This window comes from Phascolarctos cinereus, unplaced genomic scaffold, assembly GCF_003287225.1.
Source record: "Phascolarctos cinereus isolate Bilbo 61053 unplaced genomic scaffold, phaCin_HiC Scaffold_2;HRSCAF=192, whole genome shotgun sequence".
In the NCBI taxonomy this organism is placed as follows: Eukaryota; Metazoa; Chordata; class Mammalia; order Diprotodontia; family Phascolarctidae; genus Phascolarctos; species Phascolarctos cinereus.
The window spans coordinates 291977707-292000208 of NW_027555625.1; the positions used below are offsets into that span (position 1 = coordinate 291977707).

Sequence of the window (22502 nt, forward strand, 5' to 3'; positions counted from 1 at the left end):
TCCCTAATATACTGCTATTTATGCCCACCATCTTTCCATTAACCTTTAGGTGATCTGAACATTTGATTCTTTGGACAATGTAGTATCTTAGTACTCAAAGTCTTCCATATAGCATTACCAGAAGAATCTAGTGTTTAAAAAAAAATAGGATTTTGTTTCAAGGAGAAACCCAGAGTCATTGAAAATAATAAGCAATTTCCCAAAAGCAATATAACCTATTCAATTCTGGGTCCAAGTCATTTTCATCTGTAGGACCTGTCCAAGATACTAACGGACCAACTCTATGCACTCTCTACCCAACTACATGCATATCACGGTCTAGATAATAAGCATTCTTCATTCACTTGGCTTTTACTGTACAACTGTTAGGTCAAACCCTTCTGAGTAATTTTAGACCTTATTTAGGAGGCTCTGCAGAATTATAGGTCTTAAGGCAATTAGCAAAGTATCAACTACAAACAGGAGCCACTACACCATGAAATACTAGTCACATCACCTAAATGAATAACTGTTCACTGAAAGAACTGCACATAACCTCTGGTGTTATTTTTAAAGATGTCAACAGTATTTTCAGATTTATGATATGACACAAAAATCTGGCACAAGAACCAAAAATCCCAAACTGAGTTGCAGAAAGTAACTCCCCACAAAGTGGCTCTAGATATTTATCCTGGACACCTAGAATTGGAGCACACCCTACATGTAAATACTATCTTTCTTGACTATGATAAGAGTCATACCAACCCTTGCTACCATATTCTATTCGTAGGAAGTTCTGGGCACAGAAACATAAAATAATAAAAAAAAATCTTACTTTGGGCTAATTGAGATTATTCTTATAGATTTTTAAGTATAGGATTTGCAATCATATTAATACTCAAGTGGCAATTACCTGGAGATGGGGGAGGTTTTTCAAAAATTACATTTTCAGCAGATAGTTTTTCATCCTGAGGGGAAAAGAGTAAACCATTATATATAAAATCTTAATTTCTTCCACAAAAGGCAAAGAAGCATAATCATCAAAACATAAAGTTCATTATTTACCACATATATTAGGACCCAACTTCTTTTACTCTTATTCTATTGCTAATAGTTAATTTTAGCTTTGAGAACTTTAATATGGAGGGGCAGCTAGGTGGCACAGTGGATAGAGCACCGGCCCTGAAGTCGGGAGGATCTGAGTTCAAATCTGGCCTCAGATCAAACACTTGACACTTACTAGCTGTGTGACCCTGGGCAAGTCACTTAACCCCAATTGCCTAAAAGCAAAAAAACAACAACAACAAAAAAACAACTTTAATATGCCATATTTCTGATAAAAGAATCCCTGACCATAAAAAGGGATTTTCCTGTTAGTATAAAGGGAGTACAAGTCAAGTTTTCAGAGTTTTCTTCTTACTTCTATGAGTCAGTCAAGTAGTTGCGTACTCAAACCAAAACGTAAGTGGTTCTTCAAGAAAAAACTTTAATTCTCCAGGGGTTATATTTTTAAGCTAAATATTTCATTATTTGCTGTAAACTATAAAACAGAGATGCAAAATGTCATCTTTACAGAAGTACAATATTTCATGCGAATGCTCAAAAATTGAGCCTCTAAGATCTTAATCAGATGTCTCTACATGTCATGCAGGTGACCCTAGGGTCTCGGAGGCTGTGGGTACAAGCTCTGGAAAGTGCTACCAAACTGGGAGGGCTTTGAGCATGAGCTGGCCAAAGATTGCTGTATGAAGACCAACAAAACTAAGTGCCAAGAAGCCCACTACCAAAAGATTGGTCACCAGGTAATTAATATTTTTGTCCAAAATAATTCACCTTTAGCAAGGTGTAAGAAGTTGAAATCTGCATCAGCCATACCAACGAAATTGTCTCTCTTTTGAAATACTGAAGGAAGAAGCAACTCAAAAAATGGTGATGAAATGTTTTTTTTTTCAAAATGCTTGGAACAGAACGTAATAGAGAAATTCTTGTCTCACTGCATTTAAAACAGGATCAACAACTAGTAAGTAGAAACTTTGGAATTTTAATAATATTTTTCATTAATAATCTTCTTTGGAATGGTATTATGCTCCTAGTTTTTCCTAAAAAAGGATTTATGAGAAATAAACTCATTTAAAGATAACAGTAGCATGTGGTAAGTATTGCTGAGTAAATGACAGTTAGAAACACTTCCAGATTTGGAAATTACAATTATCATTAGAGCTATATATTTATCATGTAGACTGAGTCAACCATTTCTAATCTGAAATATTTGTTTTCCATCATGAAAATTAAAGAAAACTGAATTTCTTAGTGTTATGAAGGCAGTGAAATCAGACTCTCTAATATCAGTCATACATTCAAGCCATAAGAGGCATCTAATGGTTATGGTAGGAAGTTAAGTAACAACTTTAAAAATGATTTATATAATAATCTTACCTTTAAATTCTGAAGAGGATGTTTACCTTGTGATAAAGAAAATAAAACAGAACCTTTAAAAACAACAAATAAATTTTACTGTCATAAAACAACACCAAATCATATATCCACAAAGTTGGTAGTACTTCTTTAACATATTTAATTTAACTGATGCTAATTCAGTAAAGGCTGTAAGAAATATGATAGAGAACTCTCAAAATGGGAACTCTTTCCACCAGTGCAAAAGTTAACTCATCTATGACCTAGTGGATAGGTCCATTGAGTTGCCTAAGGTACACAGAAGTTTAGTGATTTAAGCAGGGTCACAAAAGAAAGACATATTGTAAAAGACAATATATGAGCAGAGGTCTTGACCCCAAGTCAAGCACCCTAACCACTGTTACACTGCCTCTTATTCATTTAAACTGATAACATAAGAAAAATACTGAAAATAAGTCACAGAATCATAGAATCTTACAGATAATATAGTTTAATCATCTCAATTTTATGAATGAGAAAAGCGAGTACCAGATAAAGGAAAGGACTTGTTCAAGGTCACATAGCTATTTAGTGGCTAACATGGGATGACAGTCCTGTCAAATGCTCTCTACACTGCCTTATGATGCCTCTTACATCATATTAAAATTGGACTTATTTCATATTTTAGATTTAACAATAACTGTACAAAGATCCTACAGACTTTCTTGTTTTTGAATTTAATGTTTGTTTCTAACCCACTCTTTAAATCCGTATTTGAGAAATTAATTACAAGTCAATTCTTCTGTTTTTTCTAAATATTAATTTGAAATAATCATGATCTCAGGTTCACTTAGAAAATTCTTGATTACCCCATCAATGAACTACCGTCTTTAGGAGTTAATGTAAACTGTTCCTTCGCATCTCTAAGGACTAGCACATGATTTGTCTTCATAGTGTCCCAAAACAAACAATCTGAGACCTTAGGTAATAATAAAAATAATGGTAATTATTTTGAAACCTTAGGTAATAACAACAATAATAACAGCTAGTGTTTATATGTCCCTTTAACATGTGCCCTGGGAGGTAGGTGCTATTATTATCCTCATTTTGCAGTTGAGAAAACTGAGTCAAAGAGAGATTAAGTGATTTGCCCAGAGTCACATAGCTAATATGTGTCTGAAACAGGATTTGAACTCAGGCCTTAACTCCAAGCCCAGCAGTCCATCCACTGAGTCACCTAGCTGTCCCAGTTGTCAGTCTTAGACTTTCAGAATTAAATGGAATTTTCAGAACCATCTAGTTTAACCCATTATGAAGGTAGAAATCCCCCTACTATATAATCCCTAATATGTGGATTTCTTACAGATGTATTTTTTCAATTCAATTTATTTAAGCTTCAAAGAAACTTTTCTAAAGGTATATTTCTAAAGGCAGGGCGCTAAGCTTAGTGAATACAAAGAAAAAAGCAGATCAATACCTACTATGAAAGAGCTTACAATGTACCATGAATACAGCTAAGTAAAGTCAAAGAAATTTAAGGAAAGGGAGTGCACTACCACCTGGGAATAACAAAGAAGGTTCTGCATGGCATCAAGAAGGAGGTGTCATCTAAGCTGATCCTTTGAAGGAAGATAAGAATTCTGAGAAACAGAGATGAGATGAGAAGAGAGTGCATTCTAGGCATGGGAAATAACTTACGTAAAGCATAGCACATGTTAGGAAGTAAAAGGCTAGAAACATAAGTTGGAGCCAGATTATGGAAAGACTTAAATGTCAGGCTAAGATTGTCTTTTATCCTGGAAGTAATAAGGAGTCACTGAGGGTTTTGAGCAGTGGTCAGATCTTGCCTTAAGAAGATAATTTTGGCAGCTATGTGGATGTGAAGACGGAGGAGCCTGGAAATACCTTTTAACAAACATACACAATCAAATAAATTCCTGCCCCATGCTCCTTTAGCTATAATCCTTTATGCCAGTGATCATGTCCAGGCAGATGTTAGCTGCTTACTGTCTGGGGTTAATCTTGTCTCTAAGGATTTTGTGGCACTGCTCTGATCACTACCATGGCTATGCTTGATGTGATCTTGGGCCCTCAATTCTCCTTCTGTACCAGAAAAATAAGAGTATAGTGTATCTCACAATGCTTGGAAAGAACCTGTTTGACTGGGGACTTGCCACTGTAATTAGAAGCTCTCTAAATTCAATTGGGGGGGCGGGGAGAAGAGAGAGATTTAGCTAAAACTGTGAACTCCTCAAGGGCAGGGGTTACCTTTTGCCTTTCGTTGTTTCACCAGCACTTAGCACAGCTCCTTGCACACAGCAGGTACTTAATAAATACTTACTGACTGTCTAAAAACATGTTAAATTTGAATTATTAAAAAAAACCAAAAACAAACCAACCACCAAGATATACATAGTGGGGAAAACGGAATAAGCTTACAGTTTTAAACAGAATTCCCCTTTTTGTGTTTCTTTGTGTATTTAAGTTTTTAATCAAAAAAATTTTTTAAAGAAAGGTCACATTGGGCTAACCTTATTTCCTTTTTTGATAGGATTATTACTAAACTCATAGATCAGGGGAATACTGAAGCTATAAATCTAGACTGTAGTTAAAGTATGTGATAGAGTCTGACATGCTATTCTTGTGGACAAGATGGACAACTACTAGACAACAGTGAAATCAAACGGATTTAGAACTAGTTGAATCACCAGACTCAAAGAACAGTAATGACTGCTAGTTTGATACTGATTTAGGAGGATATTCTTATCTCTTTTGTTGTTGTTGTTGTTGTTGTTGATTTTTTTTGGTTAGGCAATGGGGTTAAGTGACATGCCCAGGGTCACACAGCTAGTAAGTGTTGTATGTCTGAGGCTGGATTTGAACTCAGATCCTCCTGACTCCAGGGCCAGTGTTCTATCCACTGCACCACCTAGCTGCCCCCTAGGAGGATATTGTTTGGTCCTGGGTTATTTAACATTTTTAATTAATGACTTTGATAAAGGCACTGATGGCATATTTATCAAATTTGCACATGACACAAAGTTGGGAGGGATCATTATCAAACAGATAACAGAATATGAATCCAAAAACATTTGACAAGCTGGAATGAAAGGCTGAATACAGTATAATTTAAAAGGGAAAAGGCTGAAATACTGCATTTTGATTAAAAAAAGTAATTGCACAAATACAAGATGGAGAGCAACATAGCTAGAAAGGAGTACATAAGAAAATGCCCAGAGGTTTCATTATAAGTCAAAGGTGTTGTGTGGCAACTAGCAAAGCTAATGTCATCTTGGAAGCATTAAGAGAAAGAAGATGTCCAGAATGAGAGAAGTGATAGTCCTATGATACTCCTGATTAAACCACATCTGAAGTACTGTGCCCAGTTGTAGGCACCACAATATAGGCAAGACATTGAAAACATTACCCCAAAAATGCAACAGAATACAGAAACACACATTGCTAAACATTTTGAAAATGTCTCCTTTGCTTTTAAATAGAGGTACTTAGGTGTACTAATATACCTCAAGTCAAAATGAATAAAGATGTTTTCCCCTCCAAGTACAGTAACATTTTTTAGACTGGAATTTTTTACCTTAAAAAAAAATTCTTACCTTTCACTTGCAATGATCCAACTTCCAAATTTGGGAATTCGCTTTGTTCAGAAGTAGTTCCATCCTTTTCAGTATAAGCCCTAAAAACCAATGGATCTGTGTCCTAGATTTAAAATGATAGCAAACAGATACGACATGAGTCTTCTGTGCAAAAAGGCATTCTTTGTCATAACAGCAGGAAGGAAAATTGACATATTAAGTAGTTGATAGGTCAATGCCAAATTCAACTGTTCAATAACTATTTAGTGAATACCAATTTTATAACTACTTCTAGGCTAAGTCTTGTTAGTAAAAAAAAAAGTATGATGCAAGCTTACAAGTATACTAGAAAGATAAGAATTATATACATAAACTAAAAAATAAATTAAATAAAAAATATAAAAATAAAAAAACAAACAACAAAAGTAAATAACAAAAATAAATAAAAAATAATATCTTATGCTTCATTATCTGTGACAGAACCTATCCCAGACGTGCTTTTTTTTAAACTCTGACCAGAAAACATACAGAAATTAAACATGCATGACAGATGAGATGAGAGGTCATAACCATAACTAACAGCACATATCTTAAGCATGGTTGTTGAGAAATAACATCACTTTATGGCTATACCTTTATTAAATGCCTAATCAAATTCTTAAAATTTGTTTCAAGTAAATTTAATACTGTATATTAAAATCTAGATTTATACAGATACAAATTAGGAAATGTCCCTCCAGTACCTCCTCTTCCATGTACCTAACTGCCCTGACTGCACTACAACACTACTTTACACTTCTCTTACTGTATTTTCCAAATTCTACCTTGTATTATTGTCATTCATATACATGTTTTATTTCTCTTACTAGATTATAACCTTCAATAGTACTGGGATAAGGTCTTGTTTCTGTAGTAACTCATAGTAACTGTCTCATGGTAAATGGCTCATAGTAACTACCACTAAGCCTTGTACTAGACATTGTAGGTTCTCAGTAAATATTTCTAAACAATTATTTGCTTTACAAAGGCTAGAAAAGAATTACATTAAACATCAAACCTCACCAAGAACATTTAAAATGCAATTCACCTTATTAATATGAATTATATGAATCTTTTCAGGAACATATCTAAGATATAAAAGGAGAGATTCTAAGTCACTTTCTTGATAAGTTCAAATGTTAAGCCACAATGGTTAAAATGTTATGGTTTTAATTAATTAAACACCTTACTATGGTCCAATAATAAGAATAAAAAATTAGTAAATTAATTAGGATTTTATATGAAATTCTACTGTCCAGGCTAATTCTTTAAGTAATGTTATTATCTTTAAATTGATTAGTACCCATAAGAAAATGAAAATGTGCTCACATTTCATGCATTTTGCATTTCAGAGCAAGAAATACAGGCTTAGAAAATATTTTTCATGTGTTATAACTATTTGACATCTGAGGCACCCATGTGACACAGTCAATACTGTTGCATCTGGACTGAGGAAGACCTGAGTTCAAATCTGGCCTCATACACTTCATAGCTGAGTGACCCTGGACAAGGTGCTTAAATTATCTAAGCCTCAGTTTCCTCATCTGTAAAATGAGGATAATAATAACACTTACTTATCCCAGGACAGTCATGAGAATAAAGTTAGATAATATCTGTAAAGTGCTTTTCAAACTTTAAAGTGCTATATAAATGCTAGCTATCATCATCATCATCAAGAATAGGGTTAAAATATGACTGTCTTTAAAAATGGAAGTTTAAATGAACCTTGATTTTTAATTTGTTAATTATTTTTTCTTACAGAACACAATAAACAGTTTTCTGGCTGTCACATGACTAAAGAGTTAAAACATTTATGTTTGGTTTTTCTGATATTTCTTCTAGTCATAACCTTTATCCCCAACCTCTGACCAGAACTTCATTCCCATGTTACTCACTGCCACAAACTTAACATATCAAAAATTAATCCCTTCCTTCTCCAATTCCTACTGTATTTGCCTATGACTAACTACTGTTATCCTGTTTAAGAGATTTAAATACAGTACAGAAAGTTTCACTCTATAAAGTATATGGTCAAATCATTTATACAACTTTAAATAAAGGTTAAATAAGATATTTTTGGTCATTTCTATAAAAAGCATGCACCAGGGCTCCTTAAGTACAAAGTAATAGGTCAATACACGATAGCTAAATGACTAAAAGCATACATTTATACCACAGCAGTGATTACAAGAAGCTAATGAAAAGGCATTAAACATTATATAGTCTAGTTTCCCTCCCTACCCCTAAAAGACCCCTCAAAAAATTTCTTTTCAGAAAATTAGATATAAGTCCAAACTGTCAAAGTCAAGTCAAAATTTCCTGGTCAAGCTCAAGTTCCACTTTGAAATGATGACTAGACTAGGGACAGGCAAGACGGCAGAACAAAGTCAGGGACTCACCTGAGCTCTCCCAAATTCCCCTCCAAAAACTGTTAAAAATAATTACTCAAAACAAATACTGAAGTGGCAGACCCCACCCTGCAAAAAAGGACGAGGTGAAACAATTTTCAAGCCAACAACAACTTAGAAAGTCAACTGTAAAGTTCTGTCTCACTGAGGTGAGAATGGAGCACAGTCTAGCGCAGACTGCATTACTGCAGGCCACACCTGAGGAAGTCAGCAGCAAGTCTCAGAGGCATATAAACAGGCAGCTACAGCTTCTGGAGCTCTCGGCCTATAGACCATAAGGGGATCAAAAAACTAGTCAGAAGGAGATTACAGAAGGCTCTCTACTAGCACTGAGTATAGCACTCTGTTGCATTACCTATAAGTGGCTGCATTCCCTAGCAGGAGCAGGGACCCTGATCACTATTCTAAGACAGATAAAGAGTGTTTGTGCTTGCTCACAGGCTGGAGAACATTCTAGGAAAGCAGTGACCACAGCTCCTTAGATCATACCACCTTGAAAAAGCTGAAAATTTACAGACCCCCCAGAACTATTTCTGAAAGCAGCAACATGAAAAAGCTGAACCATGGGATGGTGCCCCCTCCACAATGGGAGCAGAGCCTGAGTTAAAAGTCAAAAAATAGGCTGGGAAAATGAGCAAACAACAAAAAAAGAACCTAACCATGGAAAGTTGTTATGGTGACAGAGAAGAGCAAAATACAAACTCAACAGACAAAAAAATGTCAAAACAGGTACATATAAAGCAGGAAAGCAAAATGCAAATTGGTCTCAGACCCATAAAGAATTTGGGGAAGAGCTCGAAAAGGATTTGAAAAATCAAATAAGATAGGTAGAGGAAAAACTGGGAAAAGAAATGAGTGACACATGAAAATTATGGAAAAAAAATCAACAGCTTGGTAAAGGAAGCATCAAAAAAAAATATTGAAAAAAGTAACACCTTAAAAAATAGGCCAAATGGTAAAAGAGTTACAAAAATCCAATGAGGAGAATGCCTTGAAAAACAAAATTGATCAAATGAAAAAAGATGGACAAAATTCACTGCAGAGAAGAACATCTTAAAAAGCAGAACTGGCCACATGGAAAAACAGGTATAGAATTCACTGAAGAGAGGAACTCCTTAAAAAGCAAAATTGACGGAATGGAAAAGGAAGTACAAAAGTTCACTGAAGAAAATAATTCCTTAAAAATTAGAACTGGGCAAGTGGAAGTTAATGACTCCATGAGACATCAAGAAACAAACAAAATCAAAAGAATGAAAAAAAAAAAGAGAAGACGATATAAAATCTCTCACTGGAAAAACAACTGACCTGGAAAAGAGATCCAGACAAAATTAGTTAAGAATTATTGGACTACCCAAAAGCCATGAGCAAAAAAAGCCTAGACATCATATTTAGAAAAATTACCAAGAAAAACTGCCCTGATATTCTAGAACCACAGGGTAAACAGAAATTCAAAGAATCCACTGATCACCTCCTGAAAGAGATCCCAAAATGAAAACTCCCAGGAATATCCAGAGCTCCCAGGTTAAGGAGAAAATATTGCAAGCTGCCAGAAAGAAACAATTCAAATATCATGAAGCCATGATGAGGGTAGCACAAGATTTAGCAGCTTCTACATTAAAAAATCAGAAGACTTGGAATAGGACACTCCAGAGGGCAAAGGAGCCAGGATTACAACTAAGAATAACTTACCCAGCAAAACTGAGTATAATACTTCGGAAGAAAAAATGGATATTAAATGAAATAGAGGACTTTCAAGCATCCCTGATGAAAAAACCAGCACTGAACAGAAAATGTGACTTTCAAATACAAGACTCAAGAGAAGCATAAAAAGGTAAACAGGAAAGAGAAATTATAAGGGAATCAATAAGGTTCAACTATTTACATTCTGACACAGGAAGATGATTCTTGTAACTCCCAAGAACCTTCTCATTATTAGGGCAGTAAGAAGGAGTATACATAGACAGAGGGCACAGGTGTGAGCTGAATATGATGGGATGGTTACCTAAAAAATAAAATTAAGGGTTGAGAAAGAGGAAGGGAAAGGGAGAGTTAGAATGGGATAAATTATCTCACATAAAAGAAGCACAAAAGCTACCTACAGTTATATGAAAAAAATGCTCCTAAATCACTGTTGATTAGATAAATGTATATTAAAACAACTCTGAAGCATGACCTCACACCTATCAGATTGGTTAATATGACAGAAAAGAAAAATGACAAATATTAAGGGGATGTGGGAAAATTGGGACACTAATGAACTGTTGTTAGACACTGATCCCATTATTCTACAGAGCAACTTGAAACTATGCCCAAAGGTTTATAAAACTGTGCATACACTTTGACTAAGCAATACCACTCCTAATCTCAAAGAGATTTTTTAAAAAGGAAAAGAAAAGAGAAAAGGATCTATATGTATAAAAATAGTTATAGCAGCTCCTTTTATGGTGGCAAAGAAGCGGAAATTGAGGGGATGTTCATCAATTGGGGAATGGCTGAACAAATTGTAGTAGATAATTATGATGGAATAGTATTGTGCAATAAGAAATGATGAGCAGAATGTTCTCAGAAAAACTTGCTAAGACTTACATAACTGATATAAAGTGAAATGAGCAGAACCAGAACACTGTACACAGTAACAGCAATACTGTAAGATGATCAGCTGTGAATGACTTAGCTATTCTCAGTAAAACAATTATCTAATTGTTCTGAAGGACTCATATCTACTGAGTTCTGAAGGACTATCCACCTCCAAAGAAAAAAAATGGATGGAATCTGAATGCATATTTCTTTATTTTCTTGGTTTTTTTGTTTTATCTTTGTGTTTCCTTTCACAAAATAGCGAATATGGAAACATTTTTTGCATGACTGCCCACGTACATCCTATACCAAATTGCTTGCCTTCTCAAATGAAAGGCTAGTAGAGGAAGGGACGGAGAGAATTTGGAACTCAAAATTTTAAAAAACGAATGTTAAGAACTGTTTTTAAATGTTATTGGAAAAAAACAGAGTTTTTTAAAAAACTACACTAAAAAAAAAAGAAATGATGACTAAACATGATTGACACTCCTGATGTGGCCACATTTAACAACTGGGAAAGGCATTGTTTTCAAATCAATAGAAAACAGGTTAAATGCTAAAGGCACAAGTATGCACATAGTACACAGAGAATCAAAGGGAAAAATCAATTTCAAACTTTAATTTTCAACAAGAAACAACTGATTATAATCAACAAAAAGGAAGATGAGAAAAAAATATGTCCAGTTTCCATAAAAAAATTAAACTTCTTATTTACAGATTTCCGAAAGCATAAGGCTTAATAAACTGAGATACAGAAAAATACTAGAAGAGTACTTTAAAAATCACCAATACAAGAAATGACTGAAGTTCCAACTCCTAACATTTGACATAAGGGCAAACTTTTGATACACTATCTAAAGTCATGACTGAGGAACACTGGCAATTAACAGAAAATTAGATTTAGATAACAAAGAATAGTTCAATATTACTACCTTTATGTGAAAAATATAAATTAAGAAGAAAAGATAGGAATTAAAACAAACAAGCAGCATAGTGCAATACAAAGAATTCTGGATTTATAGTCACAGGAACTTGTTTGAATATGAACTGTGCTACATACTGTTGATGCAAACCAATCAAGTCATTTAACCTCTCTGGGCCTCAGTTTCCTCTTGTCTTTCATCTCTTAAGTCCCTCACAAGGGATCAAAAAAAGATAATATTTGTGAAGAACTTTGTAAATAACACAGTAAAGCACTGTGTATAATTATTAGTTTTTATTATGATAATGATCTTAATGTTTTTCAAACACCTACTACAGAATAGGGAATTCCTAATTACTAGGAATACAGTGATGAAAGAGCTTACCCTTCTATCTTTGAAAGACTTAGGAGGCTAAAGAAATAAAATTTCAGTTAATTAATACTGATGGTCTTCAGTTTTCATAGCAATTACAAAAAACCTTTTGGAAAACACCCTAAATACCTTACAAAAAGGAGACTGGCCAAGCAAACTGTGTATGTGAATACAACAGAATACCATAATTACAAAAATGACAAATATACTCTTTGACAATGACAAACAGTTCAAATGACTATGTCAATACAAGGAAACGCATATTTGAAATTTTGAAGAGCCTGAAGCAGAATTCAAAAGGTAGCTTCTGCAACGATGCGTAAAAGTATTCTTTTGAATATGGCCCATGGGGGAAATGTGTTTTGCTCTACTGCACATGTTTATAACAGTGGCTTGATTTTTCTTGCTTTCTCAAGGCTGGTGGGGAAAGGAAGGGAAATGGGAAGGAAAAGATCTTTGTTTCAAAATAAAATTTAATTAGAAAAAACGTGAATGGATGGTAAAGTTTAGAATAGAATTAGAGCATTTAAAATTTATGACTAGGTTTCTGTCAATAGTTTACACTTATAATTTTTAAAAAGAAGGCAACTCATGTTGAAAATAATTACCATCAATAACAAAACAGATTAACAATTCTGAAAATAATTCACCACAGAAATATTTTCAGGGTACAGAAATTTTTTAAGATGCAAAAAATACCTTTTTACTTCTGTGTGGAACAGCGTAAATAGCATCCTCAAAATTGTTTTCTTTTTTCTGAGTACTGAGATCAATACGTTCACTGTAACTGTCAGAGAGATATGTCTCAACATCTTCATCTTCATCTTCATCCTCACTATAGCCTGACATTTTAAAGGCTGGTAAAGAATATCTTTTTTCCTGCACATCTGGCCACTCTGGTCTATGAATGAAAACACAATATTTTAAAAGAGTTTAAAATAAACCATTTAATACTTATACTTCATCTGCTAAAATGCAAAATACCCTGTGGAAACCGTTTATACTACAAGCACCTAAGAACATTCATATCTGTAAGAAAGAAAAGTTCAAATCTTAATATGTTTTCATGAACTACATAAAAATAATTCTTCATATATTTATTTTAAAACAGAATCGACAAAAATCTCAATCTACCATCATCTAGAATTATTAAAGCATAAGAAAACAGCCCAATAATATCAAAAAGGAAGAAAATTTTTAAGGAAAATTTACTAGGACTGATCGATGAGATGTCTCTAAATTTAAATCATAACAGACCATAAATGATTGGGCTTTTTTTTCTTATGCCTTAAACAAGAGGTTCTCATGCTAAGCACAAAAACAATTTGGTTTTCAGTGAAATATTGAGGTCCATCTTAAGGAAAATTTTATTCTCAGTAGGTAAGCCAATCAAATGACAAATCCATTTGACTATCCTTCACAGTGGTCACAACTGTGCCCTTCTCTTTATTCATACTATTACCAACCTAGTTGAAGCACCTCTCTCACCTTTCAACTAGACTATCACAATAGCTTCCTAACTGGTTTTCCTCCCTCCAGTCTTCCCCCTTTGGTCAGGCATTGTGCTAAGCACTGGAGTTACAACTGAACCTTACACCACACATGCTGAATCCCTAAACAGAATATAAACTTCTTGACATGTATCCAGAGCAACTAGCAAAGACCCTTATATGTAATTAGTGCATAAAAAATGTTAAAGCAAACTGAGATAACAAAATAGAGCTCTACTTTGATCCAATATTTATTCAGCTATCTGGTAACAATATTAGAAAGGAAAGAGGGCCACCCTCTTTTCAATCTGTTGTAATGAAAATTTAGTATTAATATTTTCCAAAAAAAAAGCCTCTATCAAACCGTATCTTTAGGGTTAACTGTTACAAGAAACAAAACAAAACAAAACATAACAGAAATATGATGCTACCCAGGTCTGAACTCGGTTACAGTTGCATAAGGTTCAATGACGCCACTATCTCCTTCCAGGTATGTTGTATCACTTTCAGAATGTGATCTACGAGTAGGCTGAGGAATAGCGAAAGTCCTTCCGGTTAATGTGGACACCAGGATGGCTGCAGCAAGGGCAGATCTAGATAAGATATAAATATAAAACAGTTAAACATTAACCCATGAAGATAGGTTCTGAAGGCATACATTGGTACCTCAACCAAGCAAAAAATGATGACATATGTGTGTGCATGTATATGTACATGTATATGTGTATATATATGTATGTACATATATATATACATAACAGAAAGATAAGCTATATTTTAAATATATATATATCGCTTTTGTAATATTCATGCATTACTAATGGCAAAGATCAGTTGAAAATACATAAAAATATATCTATATGATTAAAATATATATAACAGGGGCGGGTAGGTGGTGAAGTAGACAGAACTCCAGCCTCAGAGTCAGGAGGATCTGAGTTCAAATCTGGCCTCAGACACATAACACTTACTAGCTGTGTGACCCTGGGCAAGTCACTTAAGCCCACTGCCTAACCAAAAAAAAAAAAGTGTGTGTGTGTGTGTGTGTGTGTGTCTGTGTGTATCATTTTAAATTTCTGACAAGACACACATTAGTCTAGAATTTTTTTTTTAAATTTTGGTACAAATCACCTAAATCATTATTGTAGATAAGATCCCTTCATTTGGATCCCCCATATCTGTATTGAATTTTTTTATCTTGATTATGAAGCTTCTGAGTTTTATAGCTAAGTTACTAAATAATGAAAAGAAGATATTAAAGAGACTTTTGGCAATATTAGCAATGGTTATTATGACAGTTCTGCTCCATAATCTAAATCCTTAAAAAAAAAACACCACACAATTTTGTCAAAAAAGATAACCTCAAAATATCAAAAGAAAATCATCATGAAAAAAGGAACAATAAAAGAAACTTTTCTTTTCAAAAAAGAAAACTTGTATGCAATTTATAAAATTATGGAATAAAAGAAATCTAAGAAGGCATATGAAGAAAAGAACAATAAATTAATATTAATGAAGCCACAAGAAATGAAGCTACAGCAAAAAGCAGAGTATAAGAAATAAAGGAAGATATGGCCACAGTGAGAAGAACTGAGATGTTTGTTGCTGTTATTTTTTTAAGGGGAATAAGATTAGATGATAATAAAATTCAGCAACATAGATAATATAAATAAATATTTTAAATGAAGAATAGAATTGTCTTGCTCTACTTTCCTCCCTTCTTTGTAGAAGCAAATGGACCATGGGTGTGGAAAATTTAATATACTATCAGACACAGTTGATATGTTACTTAACATTGGTTGTTAGTTAATTTTGCTTAACTGCTTTAATTTTGCTTCTTTAGTACTAGAGATGACTCTCTAAGAATTGTAGGCTTATTTGGAAATTAAGCTGATAGAAAAACAAAAAATACTGATTAAAGAATGTTTTTTAAAGAATTATCCTGCTGAAGGGGCAGCTAGGTGGTGCAGTGGATATAGAATGCCAGCCCTGGGCGTCAGGTGGACCTGAGTTCAAATCCAGTCTCAGACCAGACACCTGACACTCACTAGCTATGTGACCCTGGGCAAGTCACTTAACCCCAACTGCCTCAAAAAAAAAAATCCTGCTGAAAGAAAAATGGCAGAAGAAGCAAAGTAAGCTAAAAAAATTCAGTGAAAGTAGAGGAAAACTTGATAAACTTTAAAAACTTAGAAACCACCTGTTGAATATTTACACCCAGATATCCCATAAGCAACTAAATTCAACAAGTTCAAAACAGAATATTATCTTTTCCTCCAAAATGCCCCTTCTTAACCACAATCTTTTTTTTAGTGTTTTATTTTTCCCGTTACATGTAAAAACAATTTTTAACACATTTGTTTTTAAAATTTTGAGTGACAAATTCTCTCCCTCCCTTCCCACCCCCCTCATGGAGAAGGCAAGAAATTTAATACATGTGTAATTTAACATATGTACATTAATACGTGTTATACATGTGTGGTCATACAAAACATATTTCCATATTAATAATGGCATAAAAGAAAACATAAAAAGAAAAAGTTTTAAAAAGTATGCTTTTATCTGTATTCAGACTCTATCAATTCTTTCTCTGAGGATGGATAGCATTTTTCATCATAGGTCCTTCAGAGCTGTCTTAGATCATTGTATTGCTGAGAATAGGTAAATCAATCATCACAGTTGAATATCTTACAATATTGCTATCACTGTGTACAATGTTCTCCTGGTTCTACTAATTTCACTTTGCATCAGTTATTATAAATCTCCCCAGGTTTTTCTGAAAAGAACCTGCTCATCATTTCTTATAGCACAACAGTATTGCATCATAATCCTATACCACAACTAGTTCAGCCATTTCCCAAGTGATGAACATCCCCTCAATTTCTATTTCTTTGCCACTATTAAAAGAGCTGCTATAAATATTTTTGTACATATAGGTCCTTTTCCTTTTTGCTTTTTTATTTCTTTTGGTATACAGACCTAGTAGTGGTATTGCTGGGTCAAAGGGTATGCATGGTTTTATAACCCTTTCAATCTAGTTCCAAATTGCTCTACATAACAGGTGAATCAGTTCAGAACTCCCAACACTGCATTAGTATCTCAATTTTCCCACATCCCCTCCAACATCTGTCATTTTCCTTTTCTGTCCTATTAGCCAATCTAAAAAGTATAAGATAATACCTCAGAATTGTTTTTCAGTTGCATTTCTCTAATCAATAGTGATTTAGAGCATTTTTTCATATAGCTATAGACAGCTTTTTTTTTTTGAGGCAATGGGATTAAATGACTTGCCCAGGGTCACACAGCGAGTGAGCGTTATGTGTCTGAGACTAGATTTGAATTCAGGTCTTCCCAACCCCAAGGCCAGAGCTCAATCCACTGTACCACCAAGCTGCCCCGTATAGACAGCTTTGATTACTTCATCTGAAAACTGACTGTTCATATCTTTTGACCATTTATCAATTGGGGAATGGCTTTTATTTTTATAAATTTGATTCAGTTCTCTATGTATTTGAGAAATAGTCCTTATCAGAGAAACCTGCTTCAAAAAAATTTTTACAGTTATGATTGAACCATATTTCCCTCTATCTTATTTCCGTTTACTCTATTCTCTCTCCTTTCACCCTGTCCATCCTCAAAAGTATTTTGCTTCTGACTTTTACCTCCCCTAATTTGTCCTCCCTACTATCAGTCCCATTCACCCCATTCTTTTATCCCCTTTCCCTCCTACTTTGCTGTAGGTTAAAATAGATTTCTATATCTGAGTGTGTACATTATTCCCTCTTTGAGCCATTCTGATAAGAGTAAGATTCAAGCACTGCCTACCATCCCCTGCATGTGGTATGTAGAGTCCTATTCCACTGTAGAAGCTCTTTCTTGCCTCTTTTATGTGAGATAATTTACCCCATTATCCTTTCCCTTTCTTCCAGTGCATTCTTCTTTCTCACCCCTTAATTTTACTTTTTTAGATATCCCATCATATTCAGCTTACACCTGTGCCCTCTGTCTATATATACTCCAACTGCCCTAATAATGAGAAAGTTCTTATGATTTATAAGCATCATCTTCCCATGTAGGAATGTAAGCAGTTTAACCTTATTAAGACAGCCATGGGAAAAAGGCATTTCAAGCACAGGAATGAAAAAAGGCACAAAGTTAAAAAAAGATGAGACATACACAGGAGAGTATAAATAGCCCTGTTTGACTGGAGTGTAGAATGGAAGGAGATAGGGCTGGAAAGATAAGGCAACCAGACTGTGGAGAGTCCTGAATCCCAGACTAAGTATTTGTTACTTTAATTCTAAATACAGAACCAATAAATTTGATTTCCTAAATAAATTTACCTGCAAAGGAGAAAGAAAAAAATGCACTAAGCAAACAATATGTCTATTTCTGTCCATTTGGCAGTTTTGTTTCTCAATATAAAATTAATAAATCATCATTCTTGTTCATCAATTTTCTTCTCAATTCAACATTAAATTTATTTGATATTTCTATATGAAGAGCACTAGGGATGAAAATAACACAATCTTTGCCATAAAGGAGCTAATAATCTTCCAGGGGGAAAGAGACATACATTAGTAATTCTAACCTGTGATTTCTTTAGTATAGGCACTCCCAGTGTCTCAAACCATTTATAAAGTTGCTCAGAGAAGCAAGTGGGAGATTGGGAGACTTTAAATGACTTGCCATGGTCACATGACCAGCCCATGTCACATGCAAGGTTCAAAAGGAATCAGTCTTCCTAACTCCAAGCCTAGGACTCTACCTACCACACGGTGTCAATTCTTAGTAAAAATTAGACACATACACAAAAAAATTTCTCCTTACTACCCTTCCTAGGGATGCTGGTCTCCCTGCTGTTCTTGAACAAGATACTCCCAGCCAGGCATTTTCCCTGGTTGTCCCTCCCCACCTCTGCTTCTCAGCTTCCCTAGATTCCTTCAAATCTCAGCTAAAATACCAGTTTCTACAAGAAGCCTTTTTCAGTTCCCTTTAATTCTGTGCCTTCCCCCTGTTATCTCCAATTTAGCCGGTATGTATTTTGTTTACACAGTTGTTTGTATGTTGTCTCCCCCAAGAGTTTACAAATTCCTTGAAAGCAGAGAATGTTTTCTGCCTTTCTTTATATCTCTAGTGCTTAGGACAGTGCATGGCACATAAAAAATATTTTTTACTTGATTAGTTTACACTGTGCACAACAGAGTTAAAACAAAATTTAAACTAACCTAGGTCTTTCTGGAGAAGGATCTGGACTACGAGGTGGAGGTGTTCGAGGAACTGCTGGTCTGGGTGCTATGGTAGCTGCAGGAACAAGGCCATGAATTATGTGTTTCTAGACAAACAAAAAAATATCAAGTAGTCAGGAACTCTGAAGAACATAAAAGTTAGAAAAAATCATAAAAGTTAGAAAATAAACTCATACGGTGAAGACGCTCACTTAACATTTGGTTTGCCATACATTCAGAGCCAAGAAAGAATTAAAAAAAATACATATCTGTACTAAATCAGCTACAGCAAATGCCTAACTGCGGACTAGCCTCAGTCACCCAACTCACGTCCTAGACATCTCTCCCAAATAACAATTAGTGTATGCTCAGGGAATGTATTTAAATATTAAGCTAAAGTTAGAGGGAGGAAAGGAAGAAGATGAGAAGGGGAAACTGTGATGGTTTTTTTGCTGGAGTCTCATACTATGAGATCCCTCCTGGATGGAATAAGCAATGAGAAGAAATAGAAGAAAGCAATGGAATAGAAAAGACAAGAGTTTTCCTCAAGAAAATTAGAGATATCAAGGGAGCATTTCATGAAAAAATGGGCATGATAAAAGACAAAAATTGTAAGGACTTAACAGAAACAGAAAAAATTAAGAGGTGGCAAGAATACACGAAAGAATTATACAAGAAAGATCTTAATATCACCGGTAACAACAATAGTGTGGTCAATAGCTAGAGACAGACATCCTGAAGAATGAAGTCAAGTGGGCTTTAGGAAGCACTGCTAACAATAAGGCTAATGGAGGTGATGGAATTCCAGCTGAGCTATTTAAAATCGTAAAAGATGATACCTTTAAAGTGCTCCACTCAATATGCCAGTAAATTTGGAAAATTCAATAGTGACCACTTGATGGAAAAGATCAGTTTACATCCCAATCCTAAAAAAAAGGCAATGCTAAGAAATGTTCAAATTACCAAACAATTGCACTCATTTCACATGCCAGCAAGGTTATACTTAAGCTTTTGCAAGCCAAGGTTCGGCAATATGTGAACCGATAATTACCGGAAGAGCAGGCAGGTTTTCAAAGAGGCAGAGGAACTAGAGATCAAATTGCCAACATTCACTGATTACGGAGAAAGCAAGGGAGTTCTAGAAAAACATCTGCTTCTGCTTCATTTACTATCCTAAAGCCTTTGACTATGTGATCACCACAAAAATGTGTCAAGTCCTCAAAAAGTTGACAGTATCAGATCATCTTACTTTATCTCTTGAGGAACCTGTATGCAGTCCAAGAAGCAATAGTTAGAATCGAACATGGCACAACTGATTGGTTTAAGATTGGAAAAAGAATACAAAAAAGCTGTATACTGTCATCTTATTTATTTAACCTATATGCAGAGCACATTATACGAAATGCTAGGCTAGATTAATTAAAGGCTGGATTAAGGTTGGCAGGAGAAATATCAACATTTTCAGACATGCAGAAAATACCACTGTGATGGCAGAAAGTGAAGATAAGAATGACACTCCTAAAAACTTTCTCATTATTAGGGCAGTTAGAAGGAGTATACATAGACAGAGGGTACAGGTATTCGTCGAATATGATGGGATGATTATCTAAAAAAAATAAAATTAATAGGTGAGAAAGAATACACTAGGAGAAGGTGAAAGGGAGAGGTAGAATGAGGTAAATTATCTGACATAAAGGAAGCCCAAAAGAGAGGGGAAGAAGGGGGAAAAGTGGAAAGTAGCACATGAATCTTACTCTCATTGGAACGGTTTCAAAGAGAGAATAACATACACACTCAGTTGGGTGTAGAAATCTATCTTACCCTAGAGAAAAGTAGGAGGGGAAAGGGATAAAAGAAGGGGATGGTAGAACTGAAAGTAGGGAGGATGGACTGGGAGAGGTAAAAGTCAGAAGCAAAACACTTAAGAATGGACAGGGTGAAAGGAGAAAGAGAGTAGGATAAACAGGGGAAAAACAGGATGGAGGGAAATACATAGCTGGTAATCATTACCGTGAAAAAAAAATTTACAGCAAGTTTCTCTGATAAAGACCTCATTTCTCAAATATATATAGAAAAATGAGTCAAATTTATTAGAATACAAATAATTCTCCAATTGATAAATGGTCAAAGGATATGAACAGGGAGTTTTCAGAGAAAGAAATTAAAGCTATCTATAGTTATATGAAAAAATGCTCTAAATCACTATTAGAAAAATGAAAATTAATAGTACTCAGAGGTACCACCCCCATACCTATCAGATTGGCTAACATAACCAAACAAAAAAAAGGAAAATGACAAATGTTGGAAGAGAGGTGGGACATGTGGGATGAGACATTAATGCACTGTTGGTAGAGTTGTATACTGACTCAACCATTCTGTAGAGATGAAATTATGCCCAAAGGGCTATAAAACCATGTATATACACACCCTTTAACCCAGCAGTACCACTACTAGGTCTGTATCCCAAAGAGATAAAAAAAATAAAGGAAAAGGACTTACATGAACAAAAATATTTATAGCAGCTCTTTTAGTGGTGGCAAAGAAGTAGAAAGGGGATGTCCATCAATAGGAGAATGGCTAAACAAGTTGTGGTAGATAATTATGATGGAATAATATTGTGCAATAAGAAATGATGAGCAGGATGCTCTCAGAAAAACCTGCTAAGACTTACAATAACTGACATAAAGTAAAATGCACAGAACCAGGACAACGCTGTACACAGTTAAAGCAATACTGTAAATGATCAACTGTGAACGACTTAGCTATTCTCAGCAATACAATGATCCAAGAAAATTTGGAAAGACTTATGATGAAAAATGCTATCCAACCCCAAAGAAAGAACTGATGGAGTCTGAATGCGGACTGAAGCATACCTTTTTTTTTAAACTTTATTTTTTCAGACATGCAGAAAACATCGTGTTTTTTTTACATGACTAACATGGAAATATGTTTTGCATGAGTGCATATGTATATATAACCTAAATCAAACTGGTTGACGTCTCAATGAGGGAGGAGGGAAAAGGCAGAGAGAAGGGGAAAGGGGGAGAGAGGTGGGGAAAGGGGGAGGGAGAGAGAATCAGGAACTCAAAATTTTTACAAACAAATGTTGAAAATTGTTTTTACTTGTAATTGGGGGGAAATTTAAAAAAAAAAAAAGATGTTTGCTCCATGGAAAGAAAGCTAGGACAAATATGGACAGCATACTAGAAAGCAGAGACATTACCTTGCAGCCAAAGGTCCATACAGTCAAAGGTATGGTTTTTCCAGTAGCAATGTATGGCTGTGAGAGTTGGACTAAAAGGAAAGCTGAGCACTAAAGAATAGACGCTTTCCAATTGTGATGCTGGCAATGACTTTCGAGAGTGTCCCTTGGACAGCAAGGAGATCAAGTCAGTCCATACTTAAAAAAATTAATTCAGGTTATTCACTGGAAGGTTAAATACTAAAGCTGAAGCTTAAATATTCTGGCCACATAATGAGAAGATGGGACTCAGTAGAA

The 22502-nt window shown here is 34.7% G+C and overlaps 1 protein-coding gene across 1 annotated transcript in view; it reads right to left on the reverse strand.

Annotated features, from left to right (window-relative positions):
* Positions 1–22502, reverse strand: part of CEP89 (centrosomal protein 89) — a 158278-nt gene that overhangs the window by 134581 nt on the left and 1195 nt on the right. Inside the window, 6 exon segments of the mRNA XM_020985037.2 lie at positions 893–947; positions 2416–2468; positions 5988–6090; positions 12985–13186; positions 14207–14368; positions 19004–19110. Coding sequence (XP_020840696.1) covers positions 893–947; positions 2416–2468; positions 5988–6090; positions 12985–13186; positions 14207–14368; positions 19004–19110 — 682 coding nt within the window.